The 22103-nt window shown below is 48.4% G+C and overlaps 1 protein-coding gene across 2 annotated transcripts in view; it reads left to right on the forward strand.

The window, feature by feature from the left end:
* The window catches only part of LOC142584685 (medium-chain acyl-CoA ligase ACSF2, mitochondrial-like), a 390428-nt gene that overhangs the window by 186861 nt on the left and 181464 nt on the right, over nt 1-22103 (forward strand). For both annotated transcript variants that reach the window (XM_075694872.1, XM_075694874.1), the window contains one exon: nt 15455-15603. In XM_075694872.1, coding sequence (XP_075550987.1) covers nt 15455-15603 — 149 coding nt within the window. The remainder of the gene's footprint in view (nt 1-15454; nt 15604-22103) is intronic.

Below are 22103 nucleotides of genomic sequence, written 5' to 3' on the forward strand. Positions count from 1 at the left end.
CGACGATCATTATTAACGAAGGTATCCAAATGTTGCTGCCGAAATTTATCCCAGGAAGACAGCGTGCCTTCCCCGTTCCCGCAGCACGTACGAGCGCTGTCTGCCAGGGCGGAGTACGCGTTACTGTTTCGAGGCCCAACGATTCGCCCTGGCGACTCTCTCACACTTTTTGAGCCAATCCTCGACGTCCTCAAAAGCATCACCATGGAAGGTCTCGGAAATCCGAGGGTGCTCAACAGTTACCTGCAGCGCCTGCCGTTGACATTGCATCAGAAGGAGGATCGGGGCTGAGACCGCGCTGTCGGCGAATGTAGCGGGGCAAAGGAGCATCCACGGCCGAAACTGGTTGTGCTTTCGGATTCGAAGTGCCGTTTCGCAGAGGAATCCCGAGCATCAGGCGTTGAAGTCCACCACTTCCACCAGCGCCACGACGTCAAAAAACATGACGCAGGACCAGGATTAAAGAAACAAAAACGACCTCTTTATTCAAAGATCGCAAGAGCCGACGCGCCAACTTCGTGTTCTTTCAAAAGGAGCGTGGTCGCTGCTCGTGTTCTTCAATTCGTTTTCTGCTGCTAGCCTTTAGTCGTAACAATATGTGTGAAAGATATAGCTCACATGGAAAGTGATGTATGTATTGCACTATATGCTGATGATACCAGCCCGTTCGTCTCTAGCCGTGATAATATTGGTATCACACAAGAAAGTCGCATTATTCTTTGTAATTTTTCGGTTTCTTCTCGTAGAAGTGCTCTCAAATTGATAGAACTAAACAAATAACAATTTTATTCAAGTTGAGAGGCAAATAGGCTCGGTTAAATCAAGAGTTATTCTTACACGATGAGCCCATTGAACTTATAAGCAGACGGAAAGAATTGGGCGTCAAACTTTCGAAAGGAATGAACTGGACGCATTGAACTGCTTGCGAAATCATTGTTATCGGCCTTGGTTGCATTATCATGTTGCCGTCACTTTTTTGGGTTAAAGCGAAGTTGCGGACACATTGTGCCTTATTCGAATCCCATGCGAATTATTGTGTTCTTGTACGGCCTACTACCACGCAAACAAATCTTCACTCACTTCAGAATCCAGCACTTCGTCCCGTACTGACCGTTCCCTATTTCCACCCTACTGTCCAACTTTTCGCCAAGTACGGATAATAAGAGTAACCAATCTTTCCAAGTTTCGCCTATTGTATTCCTCTCCCTTCGCCTTTGGAAATTTCAGAGCCTTTTACAACAAACAGGCGCGGTGACCGATAGCGGGAAAGCGCCACCACCGGCGCCTTGTGAAGTCGTGACAGACGACTCGCCAAAGCAGACGACTCCCTGGACGTTTCGCCAATTGCTTTGATTGTACTTGTGACGCGAGACTTCATTAGATGCCGGTGGTGGGGCACTCTGCAGAGCGGGCCATGGGCTCCGTGTTCATACTAGCAGTGGCCTCGACTGTGCATCAAGGCTTGAACGACAAAGTGATGTACGGAGATGCGGCCAGGACAGGCGGTTAGTAAGGTACAGGCGCACAAATTAGCTACAGCAGTCTATAAGATTAACATGATCTTTTCTTTCAAATGGGTATAGCAATGAAAATGTCATCAACAGTACCTCAACCTAAAAAAAGATTGCGCACATAGTTGTAGCCAAGAATAAGTAGACGGGAAAGAGGGAAGAACCTGTTTGTTATTGAGTGCTGCATGTCATAACCACTCCATATTTTTTCTTATCACATTGAACATGATAATATGCGTCTTAGGCATGTTGACAGGTGTGCTAATTTTCCTGCAGTACATACTATATGCGATGTGCTCTTTCTTCATCTCAAGTGTGTCGATGGCATAGCGTCGTTTATCCTTCTTTTCCAACTACGTTGTAATTACATCAGTTAAAAAAATGATTACTTTTTGGGATACATATTGTATGTCGTTAATTCATCTTTTTTGTATTATTGTATGTTAAAAATAAGTGTTTTTATGTTCCATACCGACTGAATATTTACTGCTGCCATGTCAGGGACTTTAGGCACTTTCAAGCTGTATGTCGCAGCTGTTCGCTTGGAGGACCCCCAGCTAAGTTGCTGGAAAATAAAAGCGCACTGTATTCTGCATCATCTACAAGCAAGTACGCTCTAGTAAGGGAAGAGCCAAAGACATGCTGTCAGCAAGTGAAAATAGGCTCCCCGAGGTGGAAGCATGCATTGCGGTTTAGATTTTCATTCACATTTAACAGAAATGAATGCCCTCTTTTTTTCCAAACGAAATTATGTACAAATAAAGATGACGCTTACAGCTACGTGTCATTTCCCAAAAAAACACGGAATTGAAATGCTTCTTGATAGCGTTAGTTATACCTGGAATTTTAGAGATCACGATTTCATTATTATTTAGTTTATCTAATCAAGCGCTGTTGCTGCTCAGGTTCGAGAAAACTTCTCAGTAGCACTTTATTCAAGAGAAGGCAAAGTAAAGAAAAGTATTTGTTATGAGCGGATTGTAGCGAGCGTTACAGCTCCGTTGGAAGTTCTGGAAATATACGAGGCGCACAATTTTTTTCTTGCTGGCATAGTTTATCCTGCGTCTTGAGTGGATAATATTCCTATCTCTCCAATGATTCTAGTGAAATCAAGAAATGTTTTTTGCTTGGAATGGGGGGGGGGGGCAAACATCTGTATAGGATTGGATGGTTGGCTTGAAATGTTTTCACAAAACAGCAACATCCGCATCCACTAGTTTGCCAACACGCTCCCAGAGAAAACCCACAGCTGACTCGTCATAAGTGCAGGGGAAAATCATTGACAAGCTTCCGTACAAGTCTGTTGTTTTTCGCACAGTCTTTTAGCATATATATAAACTATTCCAGCTAACGAACCAATGTGCTTTTTTAGACACTTACATAAAAGTTTGTCATGCATTGGCTCACGAAAATTAAATCTAAATTAGTACCACCGTTGCGACACTCCCGAGTTATATCTAGCACATTCTGCGCTCGGCAGCAAGCCAACATCCAGTCAGCAGTGGGTTGACTAGTTAGTCTAGCTTAAGGTTATTTAGGCTTAGAGCCCCGTAAAGTTCTGTCGTTCGCCGCGCGCGGCTTGCCCTCCCGCCGGATAGCGCAACTACCCAAGGGAGACAGACGTCTGGTGCGCTGCGGAGAAGCGGGTCACGTCTACCGGCGCCCATACCAGAAGATGGGACTGCGAAGGCTTCGCATTAACCCGTCGTGCCCCCAGCAAGGTGAAATGCGGTGCGATATCGCCCACCACCTCGCCGCCACTTAGTGGAGTCCTCGACCACTGTCCCGTTCGCCGTCACCAGGCCGCTACCTGCCGCCGCAAAGCCCACCATACGCTGGCCCAGCCCTGGGCCGGTCTGTGAGCCCACATGCGGAAAATTAAAAGCAGCAACCGATGGAGGTGCGTTTGCTGTTCGTCGAACTGACGAAGATCCTCCGCCGCCGACGAAGACGCCGAAAAGACTATCTCGACATATATTGCTCCATAATCGTGGTCGTGTCAAAGTCCTCCATTGAGGCTTCCAACAAACCAGAACTTGATGTTCACGTTGACGGTGTCCCTTTCACGACATTAATAGATACTAGAGCCCAGGTGTCCATAATAAGTTCTAACCTCCGTCGTCGACTGAGTAAGGTCTTCACGCCTGCTACTACATGAGCCGTACGCATGGCCGATGGCAGCAGTATAGACGTCACTGGAATGCGTACTTCCCGTATAAGTATCGCCGACCACCACGTTCCTGTTCTGTTTACATTGCTGACCAATTGTCCCCATGAATTTATCCTCGGACGACGTTCTTACGGCGCATTCAGCTTTGACTGACTCTTCTGCCGGTACCCTTTTCCTCGAACTTCCTCTACCCGCGCATATTCATGCCGTACTGCAGAACAACTTCAGTACGACCGCCTTCGTCCGCCTGCCGCCTAAAGCCTTGAGTTTCGTCGATTTCCTATCATCTTTTCCTGTGCCCTATGGTGATTACGTCGCCGCGCGTGTTCCTGATGTCCTTTTGATGCACAATATAACTGTGCCCCCCTCCGTCGTCACTGTCGCCGTTATCCGGACATGCCTCCCTTTCATTGGTTTTGGCCTGACAAAGGAAGTTCTCCCCAAAGGCATATCGGTTGCAATACTCCGTGCTATCGGAGGTTACCACGTCAGGACGTTTTCCGTAGACGTCTGCTCAGATTCTTCAAGTCGACAGGACGCTTTTTGCCCTGACGCAACATTTTGTCTTATGATTGCTGCGGACCTATTGTCTGAACAAGCAGCAGCTCTGTGTCGCCTTTTGGTTTCCTACCACTACATTTGGACCTCAACAATCGCCAATAGGGCCAGACTTCGATTGTGAAGCATCGCATAAATACTGGTGATGGCAGTCCTATTCATCGCCGGCCATATCGAGTTTCTACTTCAGTGCGTTAGGTTATTCAAAACAAAGTGAAAAAGATGCTTGCCAAAGGCATTGTTGAACCTTCGTCGAGCCCTTGGTCCTTGTCAAAAAGAAAGATGGCACATCGAGTTTCTGCGTAGATTATAGTCATCTAAACCGCATTACCAAGTACGACATTTATCCCTTGCCTCGCATTGACGACGCCCTCGATTGCCTCCACGATGCCAACTACTTATCATCAAAAGACCTTCGCTATGGTTATTGGGAAATTTCTCTGGATAAAATGATCAAGAGAAGACCGTGTTTGTCACCCCTGGTGCTCTATATCAATTCGAAGTCATGCAATTCGGTCTATGCAACGCCCCAGCAACGTTTGAACGTATGATGGACTCTTTGCTTCAAGGGTTCAAATGGTCAACATGCCTCTGCTACCTAGACAACGTCCTCTTATTTTCTCCTACATTTGAGACACACCTTGAGTACTGATCAGCTGTTCTTCATGTCTTCCGCGAGGCTGAGCTCCTACTGAATTCATCGAAGTGTAACTTCGGTCGTCGGCAGATTACAGTGCTGGGCCATCTCATCAACGCTTCCGGCATTTAACCAGACCCGGAGAAAATTCGTGCTGTCACGTCTTTTCCTGTACCTCAGTCTGTCAAAGACGTCCGAATTTGTTGGACCTTGCTCCTACTTCCGACGTTTCCTCAAAGACCACAGCAATTGCCCTACCTCTTACTGATCTTCTGAAGAAGGACGTGCCGTTTACGTGGCGCCCCGTTCAAAGCGCCGCCTTTGTCCACCTCACCATCATTCTCACCACACCACATATACTGGCCCACTTTCACCCATCCTCTCTTACAGAGGAGCGTACCGATGATAGTGGTCACGGTACCGGAGCCGTCTTAGCCCAGCGCCAACAGGGGGAAGCTCGTGTTATCGCATACGCTAGACGCCTCCTATCAGCGGCGGAGCGCAACTATTCGATTACAGATCGTGCATGCCTGGCTCTCGTGTGGGCGGTTTCCAAATTCCGCCCGTAGTTGTATCACACGCACTTCTCTGTAATCGCGGACCACCACGCGCTCTGCTGGCTTTCCTCACTGAAGGATCCTACCTGCCGGCTTGGTCGCTGGGCTCTGCGGCTGCAAGAATATTCCTATGCAGCAGTGTACAAGTCAGGCCAATTACATCAAGGCGCAGACTGTTTATAATGCTTTTCTGTCGATGAACCAACCCCGACCATGACGCCGATGCTTACGCTTGCGTTTTCTCCGTCTCTCAGCTGCTACACGTTGCAGACGAACGCCGTGATGCCACCTCACGTGCCAGCATTGATCGTTTGGAATCTTCGCCTTCTTATTCGTCCCTTCACCTGTTTCTTCTAGAGATGGTGTATATTGCAGCCACAAGGTATACTCCGCCGGTCCTGTCCTACTCCTCATCATTCCTAAGCACCTCCGGTCGGCGGTTCTCCAAAAACTTCACGATTTACGCACGGCAGGTCACTTTGGCGTCTGCCGCACCTACGACCGGATTCGCCGACGGTTCTTTTGGCCAGGCTTTGCCCGCTCGGTCCGGAAATACGTTGGGACGTGTGAAAAATGCCAGGATCGAAAAACACCATCGACGCTCCCTGCCTGGGCCTTCAGCCGCTCGACATTCCTTCGAAGCCATTCTTTCGCGTGGGCTTAGACTTACTTGGCCCTTTTCCTCTATACACGTCTGGCAACAAGTGTGTCGCTATGGCGACAGAGAACGCCACGTGCTACGCCATCACCAGAGCGCTTCCAACAAGCTGCGCCACAGATGTTGCCGATTTTCTTTTACGCGACGTGATTCTGCAGCATGGTGCTCGACTCCAAGTGCTCACAGACCGTGGTCGGACATTTCTTTCTCAAGTCATCACCGACATCCTGCAGTCCTGCTCAACGAAGCAAACGCTGACTACGTCTTACTGTCCACGGACTAAGGGCCTCACGGAGCGTCTGAATCGCACCCTAAGTGACATGCTTGCAAAGCAGGTCGCGTCCGACCATACTGATTGGGACCTTGCCCTATCCTATATCACTTTTGCATATAATTCTTCGCGTCACGACACTGCCGGTTATTCCCCGTTCTTTCTTTTGTTCGGCCGTGAACCCGCATTGCCACTGGACCCATCCCTTCCATTTGCCGCAGCATAGACCACCAAGTATACACTTGACGCCTTCACCAGGGTAGCCCAAGCACGCGAAGTTGCCGACGCTTGCCTCCTGACCTCCCAAGAGAAGCAACGGCGCCTGTACGATCACCAACACAGAGACGTACACTTTTCACCTGGATCTCTGGTACTCCTGTGGTTCCCGACTCGTCAGGTTGGCCTGTCAGAAAAACTCATGTTTCGGTACACAGGCTCATACCGAGGGCTGCATACCATGACTCAAGTTACACACAAAATCGCCCGAGTCAGTACCAGTGCCTCATCTGCCCCGAATTCCGCTGACGTTGCGCATGTCGCACGCCTCAAGCCATATTACTCTCCTGTTATTACCAATATTTAGACGCACCGGGACGGGACTTCTATGGTCGAGGATAAGGATACATGGATATTGCGCGTTTCTTGTGGACGATGCACGCGAGCGCTCTGACGAAGACGACGAACGCTCTCTGGCTCTAGAGCTGTAGGCTGAACTGGCCAGCGCTTCAGTTATCCCTCGTACATATCCCTTGTAAATAGTATCCAGTTCTTAATCATTCGTTCGCGTAACAATAGTAACGAGACGCCGCCATCGTGACGAAGCCTAGATGCAAAAATACTTATTTATTTATTATTTATTTAATAATACTATTAGCCCGTGAAGGGCCATTACAGGAGTGGAAAATACAAACACATACAAGAATACAGTATGAAAACAAAAGCAAGTAAATGAACAACTGTAGACAACTGCAAGGCACAACAAAGAACCACCGCCCTCGATGGGCTTGTCGAAGAGCAGGCAGTCACCGTCTTCGAGCAGGCAGTCACCCAGGAGCCGATTACTCCGTCACGAGTAGACACATCGCCGCCCAGTTGAAGAAAGGTAAGGCTGCATGGGAAGGCCCTCGTATTCAGACCGCTGGAGGAGGGCTATTAACGTCTACTGGAAACTGTACTTGAAGAATTGCCGTTCATGGCCGGACTTACCCTGCCATTTTCGTTATCCTGCAACAGTGTTCACGAGACCTTGTTCTCGGCATGAACTTCCTGAACCAACACGTCGCAATCATCGAACTTTGTGAAGATTAAGGTCTACCGCCGGAGATCTTTCGTAATCGCCAAGCTTTGAGTGTGCTCGATGATCAAGTGAGATCAATTTCCGAAGATCAAGTGAAGATCAATTTCCGTCGTCACTGAAACACCCACAGAAGTAGAAGGCGTTAAAGAGGGCGATGAACGTCTACTGTCCATCGTGAAGTTTGCGTCGCTAGAGGGATCGCTCGTCTGTATGAAGGAAAAGCGAATGTGATCCTGACCAACAACAGCCAGGACCTCAAGCACGTCAACAAGGGCGTGACGTTCTAATACCTTGAAGAAACTCTGCAAACCGGCAATATGTTTGTCCTCTCCGATATTGCGGCATCTACCTCGATGACCATTGTTCTTGAACCTGTCTTCGAGATAAATTCAAGTTTCCCCTTGATTAAGCAACAACAGTTAAGAATTCTACTTCGACGATACAAAAACTGCTTTTCGACGTCATTGAGGATTCGACAAATACTAATTGCAAGTCATCGCCTAATAGTCGGAGAATCCGCTCGACCACTACGCCAGAGCCCTTACCGAGGTTGGACGCGAGAACGAGAAACTATAAGGTAACAAGTCGAATAAATGCTGCTCGACGACATCATCCAGCCGTAGAAAAGCTCGTGGGCGTCTCCTTTTCTCTTAGTAAAGAAGAAGGATGAAAGTCTGAGCTTCTGCGTCGATTATCGCCGCTTGAACACAATTACCAAGAAGGACGTGCACACCCTCCCATGGGTAGACGACGCATTAGACCGACTCTGGAATGCTAAGTACTTTTCCTCGATCGACCTCAAGACTCGCTGTTGGCAAATGGAAGTCGACGAAAAGGATCGAGTGGAGGCCGCGTTTATCCCGTCAGACGACCGCTTCGAATTCAAGGTGATGTCATTCGGACTTTGCTCTGCACCTCCAACGTTCCAGCGTGCGATGGACGCATTCTTGCCAGGGCTGTAGTGGGAGACTCGTCTACTTCGATGACGTTGGAGTTTATGCCGTAAATTTCGAAGATCACCTGAGGCGGCTTCGGACAGCAGTAGAGGCGATCAAGTCATCTGTACTCATCGTGAAGACGCGTAAGCCCCGTTTCGCTTACGCAGAACTTCTGTTCCTAGGCCACGTCATCAGCAAGTCCGCGGTCCTTCCTGATCCATAGAAGTAAAGTACCACCGCGATATTCCAGCAGCCCGTCGACAAGAAGGCACCGTGCAAGCTGCTTGGCATGTGTGCCGATTGCTTGGCCTTTTGTGTCTGTTACAGAAGCTTTCTAAAAGACTTTTCAAGAATTGCGAAAACTTTAACTCATCTCACGAAAGCAGATGTGCACATCGAATGGGATACGCAGGAGGACATCCTATTTTATTAACTGAAACAGCAGATACAGCCACTACCGGTGGTTCCATTTTTATACGATGACGCGGAGACGGCAATGCACACGGACGCAAGTAGCGTAGGCCTCGGTGCCATGCTAGTTAAAAGGAAGGACGCAGTTGAAAGCGACATAGCTTACGCTAGCCGGTCATTGCCACAAGCCGAAGCTAATCATTCTACGACGGAGAAAGAGTGCCTTGCAATCACTTTGGCTACAGCAGTATTTCGGCTTTGCAGTTACGGCAGGGAATTTCAAAGTGTTAAGCGACCATGACGCCTTGTGTTGCCTGGCAAACTTAAACGATCCTTTAGGCCGCCTAGCCCGATAGAGTCTCTGACCCCAAGAATTCGACATCACCGTGGTGTATAAGTCCGGGAGAAAGCATTCTTACACCGTCTGCCTTTGGCGCGCCCCTATCGACCGACCACCGCAAGACGACGAGGATGACAATACTTTCTTACGAACAATAACTCCAGAAGAGTTTGCCAAACAGCAATGAGTCGGCGCGGAGGTACGAAGCCTCTTGGAGTACTTAGAATGCAAGACTAATGTTGTCCATAGAATATTTTGGCGGGCACTGTGTTTGTTTCGCATGCGCAACGATGTCCTCTTAAAAAAAGAGTTTCTCTCAGACGATGCAAACTACCTTCTCGTTGTACCAGCAGCACTCCTGCCAAAAGTCTTGCACACCCTGCCGATGATCAGAGAGCCGGGTCCTTTGGGATTTCCAGTTCGTTCGCAAGAATATATAAAAGCACTATTTGCCGCACGTTACTACCAATTGTGGGGTATAGGGGGTTCTCCTCCGTGCTCTTGGGACAAAGGAACGCCAACACAGTAGTGCAAACAATCACAAGGGCATTTATTGCACCTTTCATAGATCAGCGCCTGCTAGCCGAGTTGCTACCCACAAAACATGCCGATGGGCGCGCGACAAATCCAGAAGTCCGACTCACCGCGACCGGAAGCGAGCGAATATGTTCGCCCCATGCTGGATCCCAACGCCTGGTCCTTCGCGTGTATGGTCACGCGAATCGTGGCGCGTTCGAAGGCGGCCACGCGAGGCGGTCTCGCTGAAGCATCGGTCGGCGGCGCGCGCGATGTCTACGCTCTCAGCCGACCCGCCGGGGAAGAGGGTCGCTGCACGTGCGGCACGGCCGTCCCGCTTCCTGTCTCGAACCTAACAGCCCGAGCGCCTTGTCTCCCGACGCCCGAGTAACCCCGCAGCGGCGCGACGCTCGCGCCATCTCTCGCACCGCGCTTGTACCGCTCCAACCGCCGCGGGCGCCAGGCCCCGCGGCGGGCGAAGCTGCCCTGCAGGAGACGAGCCATGCGGGAAAACTAGATCTCAGGGGAGGCGTGAGAGTCACGCATCCCCACACAATGTCGCCCGCTACGTCAAGACATGCTGTGACTGCTAGCAAAGCAAGACACCACCGTCAAGCCCAGCTGGCTGACTGCAGCCGATAGAGCCTCCTTGCCGACCGTTTCAGCAAATTGGGATGGATTTGTTTGGACGCTTCCGACGTCAACATATGAAGTAAAGTGGATTACCTATCTTACGTACCTTACCCCCTACGCCGAAACGAAAGTCCTGCCCAAACGTAGTGCAGTGGAAGTAGCTAAATTTTTGGTCGAGAAGATCGTGCTACGACATGGTGCGCCAGAACTCCTAATTACTGACAGAGGAACGGCTTTCACAGCTGAACATAATGAAGGATTCGCGGCCACAAGCAGCATGTAGGGAGTTGTGCGTTTTCATGTCATAGGTTGACTCGTGCTTGCCGCCCTGTGCTGCCTGGCCGCCCATCATCAAAAACCGAAGCTCTGCATCACCTGAAGATTATCTTGGTTCCGCAGCGAACTTCACTGAGTCTGCGTCGCCGGTATCGGAAGCAGCGCCACCTGGATCTATAAGAGGACCAGCACTGCAGCAACTCGTTAGTATTCACGGCCAGAAGCAGCATGTACTGAGTTGTGCGTTTTCCTGTCATAGGTAGGTCATAATTTTGAGTTGTTGGTTTAGCCCTTGGTGAGTTTTTTGGCCGTTGATCCCCCGTGTATGTGCCTTTTTTGATGTTCAAATGGGTGTGGATCTGTGCACTTACCGCGCACGCATTGGTTTCTTTGCATGCCGCAGTCACAGTGGGGTTCAACTTTTACATGACAGCTCGTGCTTTATTCGCGCGCTTAGCCCCAGACCCTCATTGACATTGCTGTGCATTTGTCTCGCTCTGCTCTTGCTTCTAGCTGGAGACGTGGAGAGTAATCCCGGGCCCAAGATCGAGGACGTACTGACCTTTCTGAAAGGGTTTCGTGAAGAAGTTTCATCCGATTTAAAACAAGTTAACGACCAAATTGCAAGCTTAAATACCCGGGATACTGCCATTGCAAAAAAAAAAAAAATTAGTAGCTTACCGGAAATCAAAAAGCACTTTGACGCTTTCAAGAATTCTGTTCAGGAAGGTAAGACAAACATATCTAAAGCAAATGAAGAACTCGTCGATTTTGTGGACGACATAAGTAACAGAATGAGTCGCAACAACCTTATAATCAAGGGTATACCCGAAGAGAGCCATGAAGGATATGCCGAATCTGATGCTATTGTGGAGAAATTTTGTTCCACTCACCGCCCTATTATCATTAAATTCCTCAACTTTAAATCTAAAACAGAAGTCCTACAAAATGCCTGTAAACCGAAAAATCTCGAGTCCCTAAAGTGTTGATAGAAGACTGTACCTAAGGTACAGTTGGCTCGTAGGAAGTTGCGCGAGTTCGCTAAGAGCAATCGTGAAGGAAACGAACGTTTTTCTATTTGTTTTATGTATCTACATTTTAAAGATTCTGTTTACCGGTTCGATTCAGTCTCTAATAATGTTGTACAGGTTGCTGCAAGTAACCAACCTTCCAGTAATTGACGAAAAACAACTGAGAGGCGTAAGCTTACGTCCGTACATGGAGTCTCGTTGCTCTTGGCAAATTTTCGCAGCCTTTTTCACAAAATTGATGCACTGAAAACGCTAATACATTCTTGCACCACATATATAGTAATAGGCACGGAAACGTGGCTTTCCAGTGACATCACTAACAGCGAACTAGCACTTGACCCATCTTTTGTAATCTTTCGAAAGGACCGGGAAGGCTTCCGAGGAGGCGGAGTTATAGTGGTCATTAAAGATGACTATCAACCGTCTCTAGTGATAATCGACTCTCCTCTTGAAACAGTGTGGGTCTCTGCACGTATCGGACATGCGCAATGTGTCATTGGTGCATGCTATCGTCCACCTGATAGCGTTTGGAATTTGTTCATTTTTTTCAATCATGCTTTACAACAGGTCTTATCCCAGTTCCCAAAATGCATACTAATATTAGGGGGTGACTTTAATTACCCAGGTATCGAGTGGTCAACCTCTTCCTTAAAGGAAAATTGCAACAGATCTGAGTGTCTTCATTTTCTGCAAACCTTGTATTTTCATCACTTAACTCAAGTCGTGCGCGAACCAATTCGAGGTGAACACATACTAGATATCATTTTAACAAATAATCCAGACCTTGCTGCGACACATGTGCTAGAACCATTAAGTGATCACAGGGTGGTGCAATGTTTCTTATACAACTTATAACGATCTCGTTAAGGCCTTTTACCTCAGTCGCCGAACCTTCCTACCGCCTCACCCAAAGTTCAGCCGGGCGCAGGCTACCACCCTGCGTCTACTACAAACAAACACGTACCCTTCACCCGCCCGCCTCCACCTTATATTTCCAGACGTCGACACTACCCCCAACTGCCGGTGCTGTGGAATTCACCCGGCTACGCTTCCGCATATGCTATGGGAGTGCCCAGCACAGTACACACAGGCTAACACCACGACTCTCTCGTCGAGGTTGCATGAGGCTCTGCGGAGCTCCGCCCTCGACGACCAAACCTGGGCGACCCAGCATGCCCGCGAGGCGGCGGCGAGACAAGCCCTTGACGTCCCTTCGTGGGAGGCTTAGGCCCGGCCATCATAAAGTGCTGGTTCTACAATAATAGTTTATTCCTCCTCCTCCTCCTCCTCCTCCTCCTATGGACTAACGTAATAGTGCAATAGATTAACCGCACAAATGGCCGAATTCGATTTCTATGTTTGTAATTGACACAAAAACAACGATTGATGTATTGATGCCGAAAAATTAACCGTTTTCTGTCCATGCAGACATTGTGCTCATTTCACGCCACATAGATATAGTTGACCAATTTGAATGCCTGGGTGTCATTATTTTAGCTCACATGTACTGGGATATCCACGTAGATCATATCAAAACAATATTAGCACGAATCACAGACACGGTCACTGGCTTACGGCATTTACTTTCGAAACATGGTATACCCTTATTATACAGTTCACTATTTATTCTCAACCTAAATGTCCCTATCTATTATAGGAAATGGTGTCAGATTCATATCTGCAACCGATTCTATTGCTACAGCAAAATTTATTAGAACATTATTTAACGCATTCCACGATAGACCTGCAGCGGAACTTCAAGAACAGAGAGGTATAATAAAAGTATATAGCATGTATAAACAAAGGCAAAGGGTTGCACATAAATTAAACATCCGAAGAAATGCTCATTGCATGCTTGGCGTAGGCCAGGTCGAATAAAAGAAACATCATTCTCGAATAACGTGCGCTGAGGCTTGCTCCGTGCTCATTCCTTGATCACATTTGTGCGAACAACGTTTGATATTTACACTTCATCTCTACTAAATTCGTATCACATTCTCAATATCGACCCGTTCACGTGTACCTAGTGAGATCCGCGGATGGTATGGATCGGAAAAAGAGTTTGCACTTGATACTAAGCCTACTATTTGTTTATTTATTTATTTATTTATTTATTTATTATTGCGACAAATCTGCATAATTTATTTCGAGAATAATTATTCATTTAGTTCTTTCACCGGTCATATACAGTGTATTCTTGCTCATATAGCAGTCACATGCGTTTGTATATTTGTAGGCGTGTAATTGTATGCTTTGTTTGTTTGTATGTCTGTATGAGAGCGCCTGATGCTGTAGCTGCTGCTGCTGTGAGAAAAATGTGTTAGGGGCTGCAGCATGGTCAAGTTTTCAAGAACGGCTTTCTCTGCAGCTCCCCTATCCGTGTATGTGAGCAACAAACGCAGGTAAAATGAGCCTAACGTTAAGACAGGGTCAACAACGCAGCTTTCTACTCACGACTAATAGAAGGTTTAAACTTCCTTCTTGCGTAAAAACAGTTACTGTGGGGTATTATTTCTTTAAATTTACTATTTAAATTCGTCGTCGCAGAGAGCGTTAAGTGCAGTAGGATTGAAAACAATTAGCATTCTGTAACTTGCAGTTTACAGATTTCAGTATCTGCTTACAATTTGCAATTACAAGGCTCTTTTTCCACTTTATTAAAATTGGGACCTAGTGAAAACTGCTATAAATGTCACAATTCAAATTTCCAACCCACATTAATTTTCATTTCCTTTTGTCGCTGACCAGTCAGCATTCGCCTAATAAAAAAAAAGAGAACGGCGCTTCGCTTTAAAAACTTTACTGTTCTCATCTTTGTGCTTCGTTCAAATTAGCTTGCGGTATTCCAAATGCTGCCTTATGTGGGATAAATTGCTTCGATGAAAATGAATTTCATACTATAGGTTCTTGACGTGTAGCAATTAGGTCTTAAAACGGTTCCATAAATATTTTGTTTAGCGCAATACAACGGACAGAAGAAAGGCGACAGGGCAAGGTTTTTCTTGTGTCCGTTGTATTTCTCTAAACAAAGTATTTATGGATCCGCACCAACTAGCCCGCCAACGCATTGTGCTGAACTATCTTAAAACGGTTGTTTGGTGTGAAGCTTTTTACTGATGCGTATTGGATTAAAAATTACAAGCACGCATATCTAGCCGAAAAACAGGGCAAAGAAAGAGCGAGAACGAACAGGCTATGACGTCTATTGTTTGCTTAGTATGTGTATTTCTAGGTGCTCCTGAGCAGTTGTAGCATAAACAGATACCCGCATTAAAGATACCTCCTGCTTTGTAAGCGATTCGCGTTGATATTGTTGAAAAAGTTGTTCTAGAAAAACGTTCGCGTGTTTCTGTTCGCCTTCGTCGGGGAAAGTTAAGTTAGCCCAAATGTACTGCAGGACTAACTCTTGCGGAGCTGACATTAGCACTGCGGAGAGCCCTAGCTGCCTGAAAAGTACATTTTATACCTCCTGGCAAACAAATTATAGGGCAAATGCCCTAAAACGTTTTCTCAGAACAGCTTCCTAATGTTCAAAAATGAGTAACTCCTATTAGATAATTTTCCTGTGTTGCGCAACCCCCGCTCACTCAGCGGAATATCATTTCGTACGCTTACATTCTTAAGAAAGTGGAACCTCTATTTTTGCACAGCGGAGCGTGATGTGCTGCGTTTTGCCGCTGTACCACGCCTTCGGACACGTCGACTTCTCCATCTGCGGCATAGTGGAGGGCATGACCACCGTGTACCTGGCGCCCGGTACAATAGCCGCTCATATCCTGGCGTGCATTGAGCAGTACAGGTAAAAAGTTATGGTAATGGTGTCCAATGAGCGACACTCTGCCAGCCTTTCATAATATCACCTGTAAAAGGGTCTGTTCGGCTTGTCAAACAGCAGGAAGAAACGCAGCAGTACCACCACCGCACAGCAAAGTTAGCCAACTGGCTGCTAGCTTCAAGATGGCTGCGTGAAATTTTATTGTGTCACTCTTCCTTAGTACAATCACTCCAGGTGTTGGAATGTAGCCAACCTGGTAATCCGCGGTGATGACCTGGTAGGCTAATGCTAATACGGCTTGTGCCGGGTCTCAGCCTCTCACCAGCAACGAAAGAGATTGCAAGTTGAACTGTGGAAGTAATTGGGGAAGTTTTTCTGTCATTCTGTGAGATAGCGGTAATTTGAAAGGAGCTTAAACGAACGGCCCCGAGCTGCAGGTGTGACACACAGCAGCACAATGGAGTCAACTGGTAAAGGCCGAAAAGATGAGTACATGCGCGCCCGTCGTTCAGCTGTTTTTGGCGGCATTTTTTTATTGAAGTGAATGTTAGGAGAGGTTGGCGCCTTTATGGTGGCACCGGCTACTCCTTGTCACTTGGCAAACGAAACAAATTTGCGTAAAAAGGAAGAATAGCGACAGAAAATATAACACTTAGTAGAACACCGGATCAATAAAAGATATACAGTCCAACAGTACATGAGTCGCAAAGTTCTGTGCATTAGTTCAGTCCACGTACGCATATATAAAGTCAGATGTTTTGAACAGCCAAAAAAGGAAGAATAGCGAAACATAATATAACACTCAGTAGAACACCGGATCAATAAAAAATATACAGTCCAACAGTAAATAAATCGCAAAGTTCTGTGCATTAGTTCAGTCTACGTACGCGTATATAAAGTCAGATGTTTTGAGCAGCCAAAACACACAACACGTGTAATACGCTGCAAGTACAGAACAGAATTATACATATTGCGTAAAAGTTGCGATGGCCTCATAAACCAATTATGAACCACGAACAGCGTTTATGTATCTCATTTAGCGTATCCGGATCATCTGATACCTAATATTTTCCCAAAATGTTGGTGTACTCTAAAAACTTTTTCAGAGCGAGAAGTGCTCTTTTTTGAAGGCCCGCAGTTGGCCATGGGCCAAGTATCTTTTTAAGAGTGAATGGTGTTCTGTCTAATATAAACAAATTAGCTTGCAGTACCGTTCTTTGTGTATCGTATTTCCTGCATTCGAGAAGAAGATGATGCGCGTCTTCGTCTGGATGGCCACAAGAACACTCCGGACTAGAGACACGTTTTATCCTGCACAAGAAGTGTTTCGTAAATGCCGTACCAAGACGCAGCCGGTGTACCAATGTTTCAAATTTTCTGTTGTCTCTCAGAGTTTCCGGCATTGATAAGTTTATACATGGGTCTATAGAGTATAACTCCGACTTTTTAGTTTGCTGGTTAAACCAGGTAGTTTTGCTGAGGCGACAAGAAATCTGTCTCAGGATCAGACGGACTTCACTACGCAATAGGGGGAAGATTGGTTGTCTCTGCGTTATTGTGCGCTCGATTCGCAGCTGCATCCGCTGCAGTATTATCAGTAATATTGCAGTGCCCAAGTATCCACTGAAATGCAATTACGTGGTTCATTGCGCTTGCTTTTGTAAGTTCTTCGAGCGTCTCATACAATAGTGAAGTGTTCAAAGAATTTTTCTTATTGCTCTGTAGTAACGTGAGAGCGGCTAGCGAATCGCCAAAGATAACCCAGTTTTGCGAATGTTTTTCTGATGTTATGAAACGCAAAGCACACAGGATTGCAAATAGTTCTGCCTTGGTGGAAGCTGTCTCCCGGGCTCCCGGGATAACTTAAGTGTTTGCTCTAGCGCTAAATGTGGAATGACGAATGCTGAAGTCGAGGAATTTTTATGACACGAACCATCTGTATAAACATGGATCTACTGGGGATATAATGAGTAAATTTGGAAGAGTGCCAGTTGCTGTGCGACTACAATGAACATGTCTCTCTTTGATATAATCCCGTCAACCGATAATTCTATGTTAGGGCTTGTTAACATCCAGGGAGGATAACTAACATCCACTTTGCATAATTCAAATCTTGGTAATAATGCTTTATGTTCTCGAACAACATCGTGAATTTTGCTTTTGTTTCTTTCGGTGAGCGCGACGTTTAATGGATGCTTCTCGTGTTGGGTATTGATCAGCGCACTTCAGGTGACGAGCGAGCTGTCGGCATTTCTAAGTATTATGAGCGTCTCTAAGAACATTTGATCACCAAGTAAGGTCACGATGGTTCGTAGGATCGTGTCGATGGCGCTGGAGGGCTCCCAGCTGTAACGAAGGAAGAACGGTGAGAATCTGGTAGTTGCCTTGGAAGCGGTGTCTGAAAAACGTCCGTGCAACTGGAGCGGAACATGTTCTACAAGCATGTTGGCAAGAATGCCGTTGAATCTTTCGTTTCAGCCGTAGCGTTACAGTGAATAATTTGGAATTTGAAGAGAAGTGACTGCTTAACATACAAAGGATGCGGTTTCAATCGCAATCGAACCATAGTAGAAAATGATGTTGCACAGGGCAAACGTGAGAACGTTGTTCGCTGTTGTGGCAGAGAAATGGGTGGTCTAAGACCAGAGGTTCTTTCCAGTATTTAAGCGAGCCAGAAAGTCCCCAGCGAGAGATCTCGGGACTTTTACAAATTTTTGCTGTGGGCTCTTGCTTCTTTAGTACGTCTGGCTAGGTACCATGGTAAACGACGTGCGTCCTTCCGTCTTAGCGCGGCTTATCTTCAGTTAAAACAGGATCGTAACGGCCGATACAGAGTCCGCTATTGCGAAACGGAAGTTTCTTTTCCTCATCGGAAACGCCAAGTGGCGCAGAGCAGTGACGGCTGGATCACATTGGGCTCCGCTTCTTGAAACAATTTCGCGCGGAATCTTCTCCGATACCCTAATAAGAAGTACATATTCTTTTTCGTGAAGTTGAGAGGATTCGAAGGATACCAAAATCTGGGACCTTGACCCGCTTCACGAGGACCTATCAACTTAAGAAACGAGTTGCACAGACCGAGCTAGCCCTAACAACGGCTTCGGTCGGCGGCGCAGCGCGGGGATGCTCGCATGTGCGGCGACGAGTGCGTGCACTTTCTGACAACCATCAAACGGACTTTTTCGGACACTCTCTCGCCAAGTTAGAAGCCAAAGGTGAGCCATATTTACTTCACATTTGGACTTCTGAGCGCGAAAACCTTCCTATTTGGCAAGAAACGAGTGAGCCTAACTGTAGACCTTGCACGTCGGAAAGCGGCGGTCGACAGCATGCCTAAAAAGGCCTAAATACTTCTCGACTCTATGAAAGTCGACGAGCAGCTTCCCGGCCTCTCCAGGGAGTCGGAGAACCATGCAAACCAAGCGAGTAGCGTCTCGCAACGAGTGGAATTCCCGACAACGAGAGGAACGCCGACGCGGGTCTCCCTCGTGCGTGGACGGACGACGGCTGGCACACCGTTCTTTCACGCAGACAAACAAAAAATAGAGAAATCATACAAGCGAAAAAGAACTCGAGAAGGGGACTGAAAAGAAAAAAAGGGGAGACACTTTGTCGAGACTAAAGTGTGAAACGCCGGAAGCCTGGCTACTTGCCAATGGCGATTTGTTGTGTCAGAAACACCACGGAGGCACCCAACCCCTACACTCTCATGTGAATGTTTGTTTGCTCAATAAATGCCTGCAACGTCGTTTACGCCTATGTCTATCGTTTCGATGTCTTTTGAGTCCATCATTTCAAAGTTGTCATCTGGGAGGATGTCGGCTTGCAACCCATGGCCGGTGAACTTGTGTTTTAGTGGCTCCTCATCAAGGATGGCTGAGTTGCCGTGCTGAACTGTTGCAGTGCCGTTTGTGGATCAGGAGGAGACGCGTCTTCCATGGCGGTGTCGGTATGACGTTGGCCATCCTCACATCCACTTGGCTCGATTGGCTTGTACTTGCTCGGCTTGCCATGGCAAGATAGCGGTCCCGGTGATACCGAACTTCATTTGTTCTGGTACCCGGAGATGCACCGAGTCGCTTCAAATGCATTGCGTCCCTTGCGTTGGCCCGTCGCGTCCCTGGGCTCTGTGATGTCGGACGCGCCTCGCCACCCTGATGCATGTGACGTATACGCTCAGCCTTTACTGAGCGCCTCTTGCGTTCAGCGGCTGCCGCACGTCGCGTGTTGGGAGACACTGGTTTGGCGAGACGAGGCATGCTTCCCACACGAAACCGCAAAGTAAACTACCGCCACCGGCGCCTCCACACCACAGGGGGGCGCTGCGATCGCTCGGCGGCGCCGAACGTTCTTTGCACTGGCTCCGCCTTGACAATCTGCTCCTCCACCACATCTCCACTTTTTCCGTTCAACACATTGTAGCTGAGGTAGTGCAGGCCATTCAGGCCTGGGCGATTATTCAGTTCAAATCCAAAACATCACAGTCCCGCTCTACCTCGCAAAGTAGTGTCGGTTCCGCTCCCCGGCGCCGCAAGGTGGCCACCACCACCTCGACACAGGGCAACCCGGCTTCCATCCCCCTTCCTGTCTCCCAAGGCTCCGAACAGGGCATGGAGGATGACATATAAAATCTAGGACATTCATGATGGCCACCAATCGTACAGCCCATTCAAATCTGCCGTCCCGCTTCGATATCGTACAGTGAAACTCCAGAGGTTTCGGGAACAGGCGAAAGCGCTCACACCTTTCCCTCTTTCTCCAATCACTTGACTCTAAACCGGCCGTCTTGGCACTCCAGGAATCTGGCTCAACCCCAACCCTTTCCGGCTACTGCCCCTACGTAGGCGGCACCACCACATGCCTCCTCGTACATGAGATGTACACGGCGGTTCATATCGATCTCGATCTGGACCTCCCGTATGACTACTGCATGGTCTCAGTGCTCCCTCAGCGGAGGGGCCAACCCTCGATTATTATTCTGAACGTGTATTGCCCCCCTCACCTATCGGGGGTCTCCTTCGCGCAACTCTTCCATCAGGCCTTGCGCACGGTGGCCCGTGAACCCCTGGTGATAGTCGGCGAATTTAATACCCCCAGCCCTCAGTGGGGCTACCACTACGAAAAGACCGGAGGCCGACAGCTTAAGGAGCTCACTTCCTCGCTTAGCCTCACGCTGCTCACCGATCCGGTACATCCCACACGTTGCGGTAATTCGGTGTCACGTGACACTTGCCCGGACCTCTCCCTCACCCGTAACATCCGCGATGCTACGAGGGAGAATTTCGATGAAACCCTCGGTAGCGATCATTTTCTGCTTCGCATTGCCTTCACACCGCGACAGAAAATGCGCCAACACTGGGGCCAGGCCAGTCTCACCGACTGGACGAAGTTCAGATCTCAAGCCTTCCCCCCGATCCCTGATTCAGACGAGTACGCGGCGTGGGCATCCTATGCCCTCCATACGCAACGAGCGCACACACGGACCCTTGCCACCTCTAACGTGACTCCTGCTATCGACCCACACCTCCTCCATCTTTGGGATTCTCGCCGCGGCCTCATACGCCGTTGGCGGCGAAACAAGCTGAACCGCAAACTCCGCTCCCGTATAGAGGCGCTCACCACACAAGCGGCTGCATTTTCTGTGCAGCTTGCCGATTCAAATTGGACCGACACCTGCACGAAGGCAGCAGGCCAGATGAGCTCCAAGAGCACGGGGCCACTCTTCCGGAGCCTTCTGGACCCCTCCACCACCCGTGGAGAAACACAGCGTCAGCTCCGTCGCGCCTTGCAAGCCTATCAGGGCACGACGGATCAACTCGCGAAGGATCTCTGTGACCGATACATTTGTCGCACGGTCGACTCCGAGGGCCCCGAATACACATATTCTGGTTCCCCCAACTCCAACCTCGACGCTCCATACACGCTTCCCGACTTGCGGGCTGCGCTTGCGAAAATGCGGCGGGTCACGGCTCCCGGCCGGGATGGCATCACAGTGTCGCTCCTAGCCAATCTCCCCGACCAGGCTCTTTTGTCGCTGCTCCACCTTATTAACTCGATATGGGACGGCTCGCCACTCCCATCTGAATGGACCACATCGCTGGTCACATTCATCCCCAAGCCGGGCAAGCTGGTTAGCATTGAGGCCCTGAGACCCATCTCTCTCACCTCTTGCGCCGACAAACTCATGGAAACTATGGTCCGCGACCGCCTGTCCGCCTACCTGGAGGCTAGGGGGACCTTTGCCGACACGATGTTTGGCTTTCGCCCGCATCTGTCGGCACAGGACGTATTGCTACAGCTCCACCACGATGTCACTGAGCCGACTACTGTGCGCCAAAATGACAAAGGCGTTCTCGCTCTCGATCTTCGGGGCGCATTCGACAATGTCAAACACAGTAGCATTCTCGCTAATGTTTCCACCACAAACTGCGGAAAGAAGACTTTCGACTACATCCGCCCTTTTATTTCTAATCGCGCCGTCTTCATCCGCCTCGATTCCACCGAGCACGGCCCTTACCCACTAG

The sequence above is a fragment of the Dermacentor variabilis genome, chromosome 6 (genome assembly GCF_050947875.1).
Source record: "Dermacentor variabilis isolate Ectoservices chromosome 6, ASM5094787v1, whole genome shotgun sequence".
Classification (NCBI taxonomy): domain Eukaryota; kingdom Metazoa; phylum Arthropoda; class Arachnida; order Ixodida; family Ixodidae; genus Dermacentor; species Dermacentor variabilis.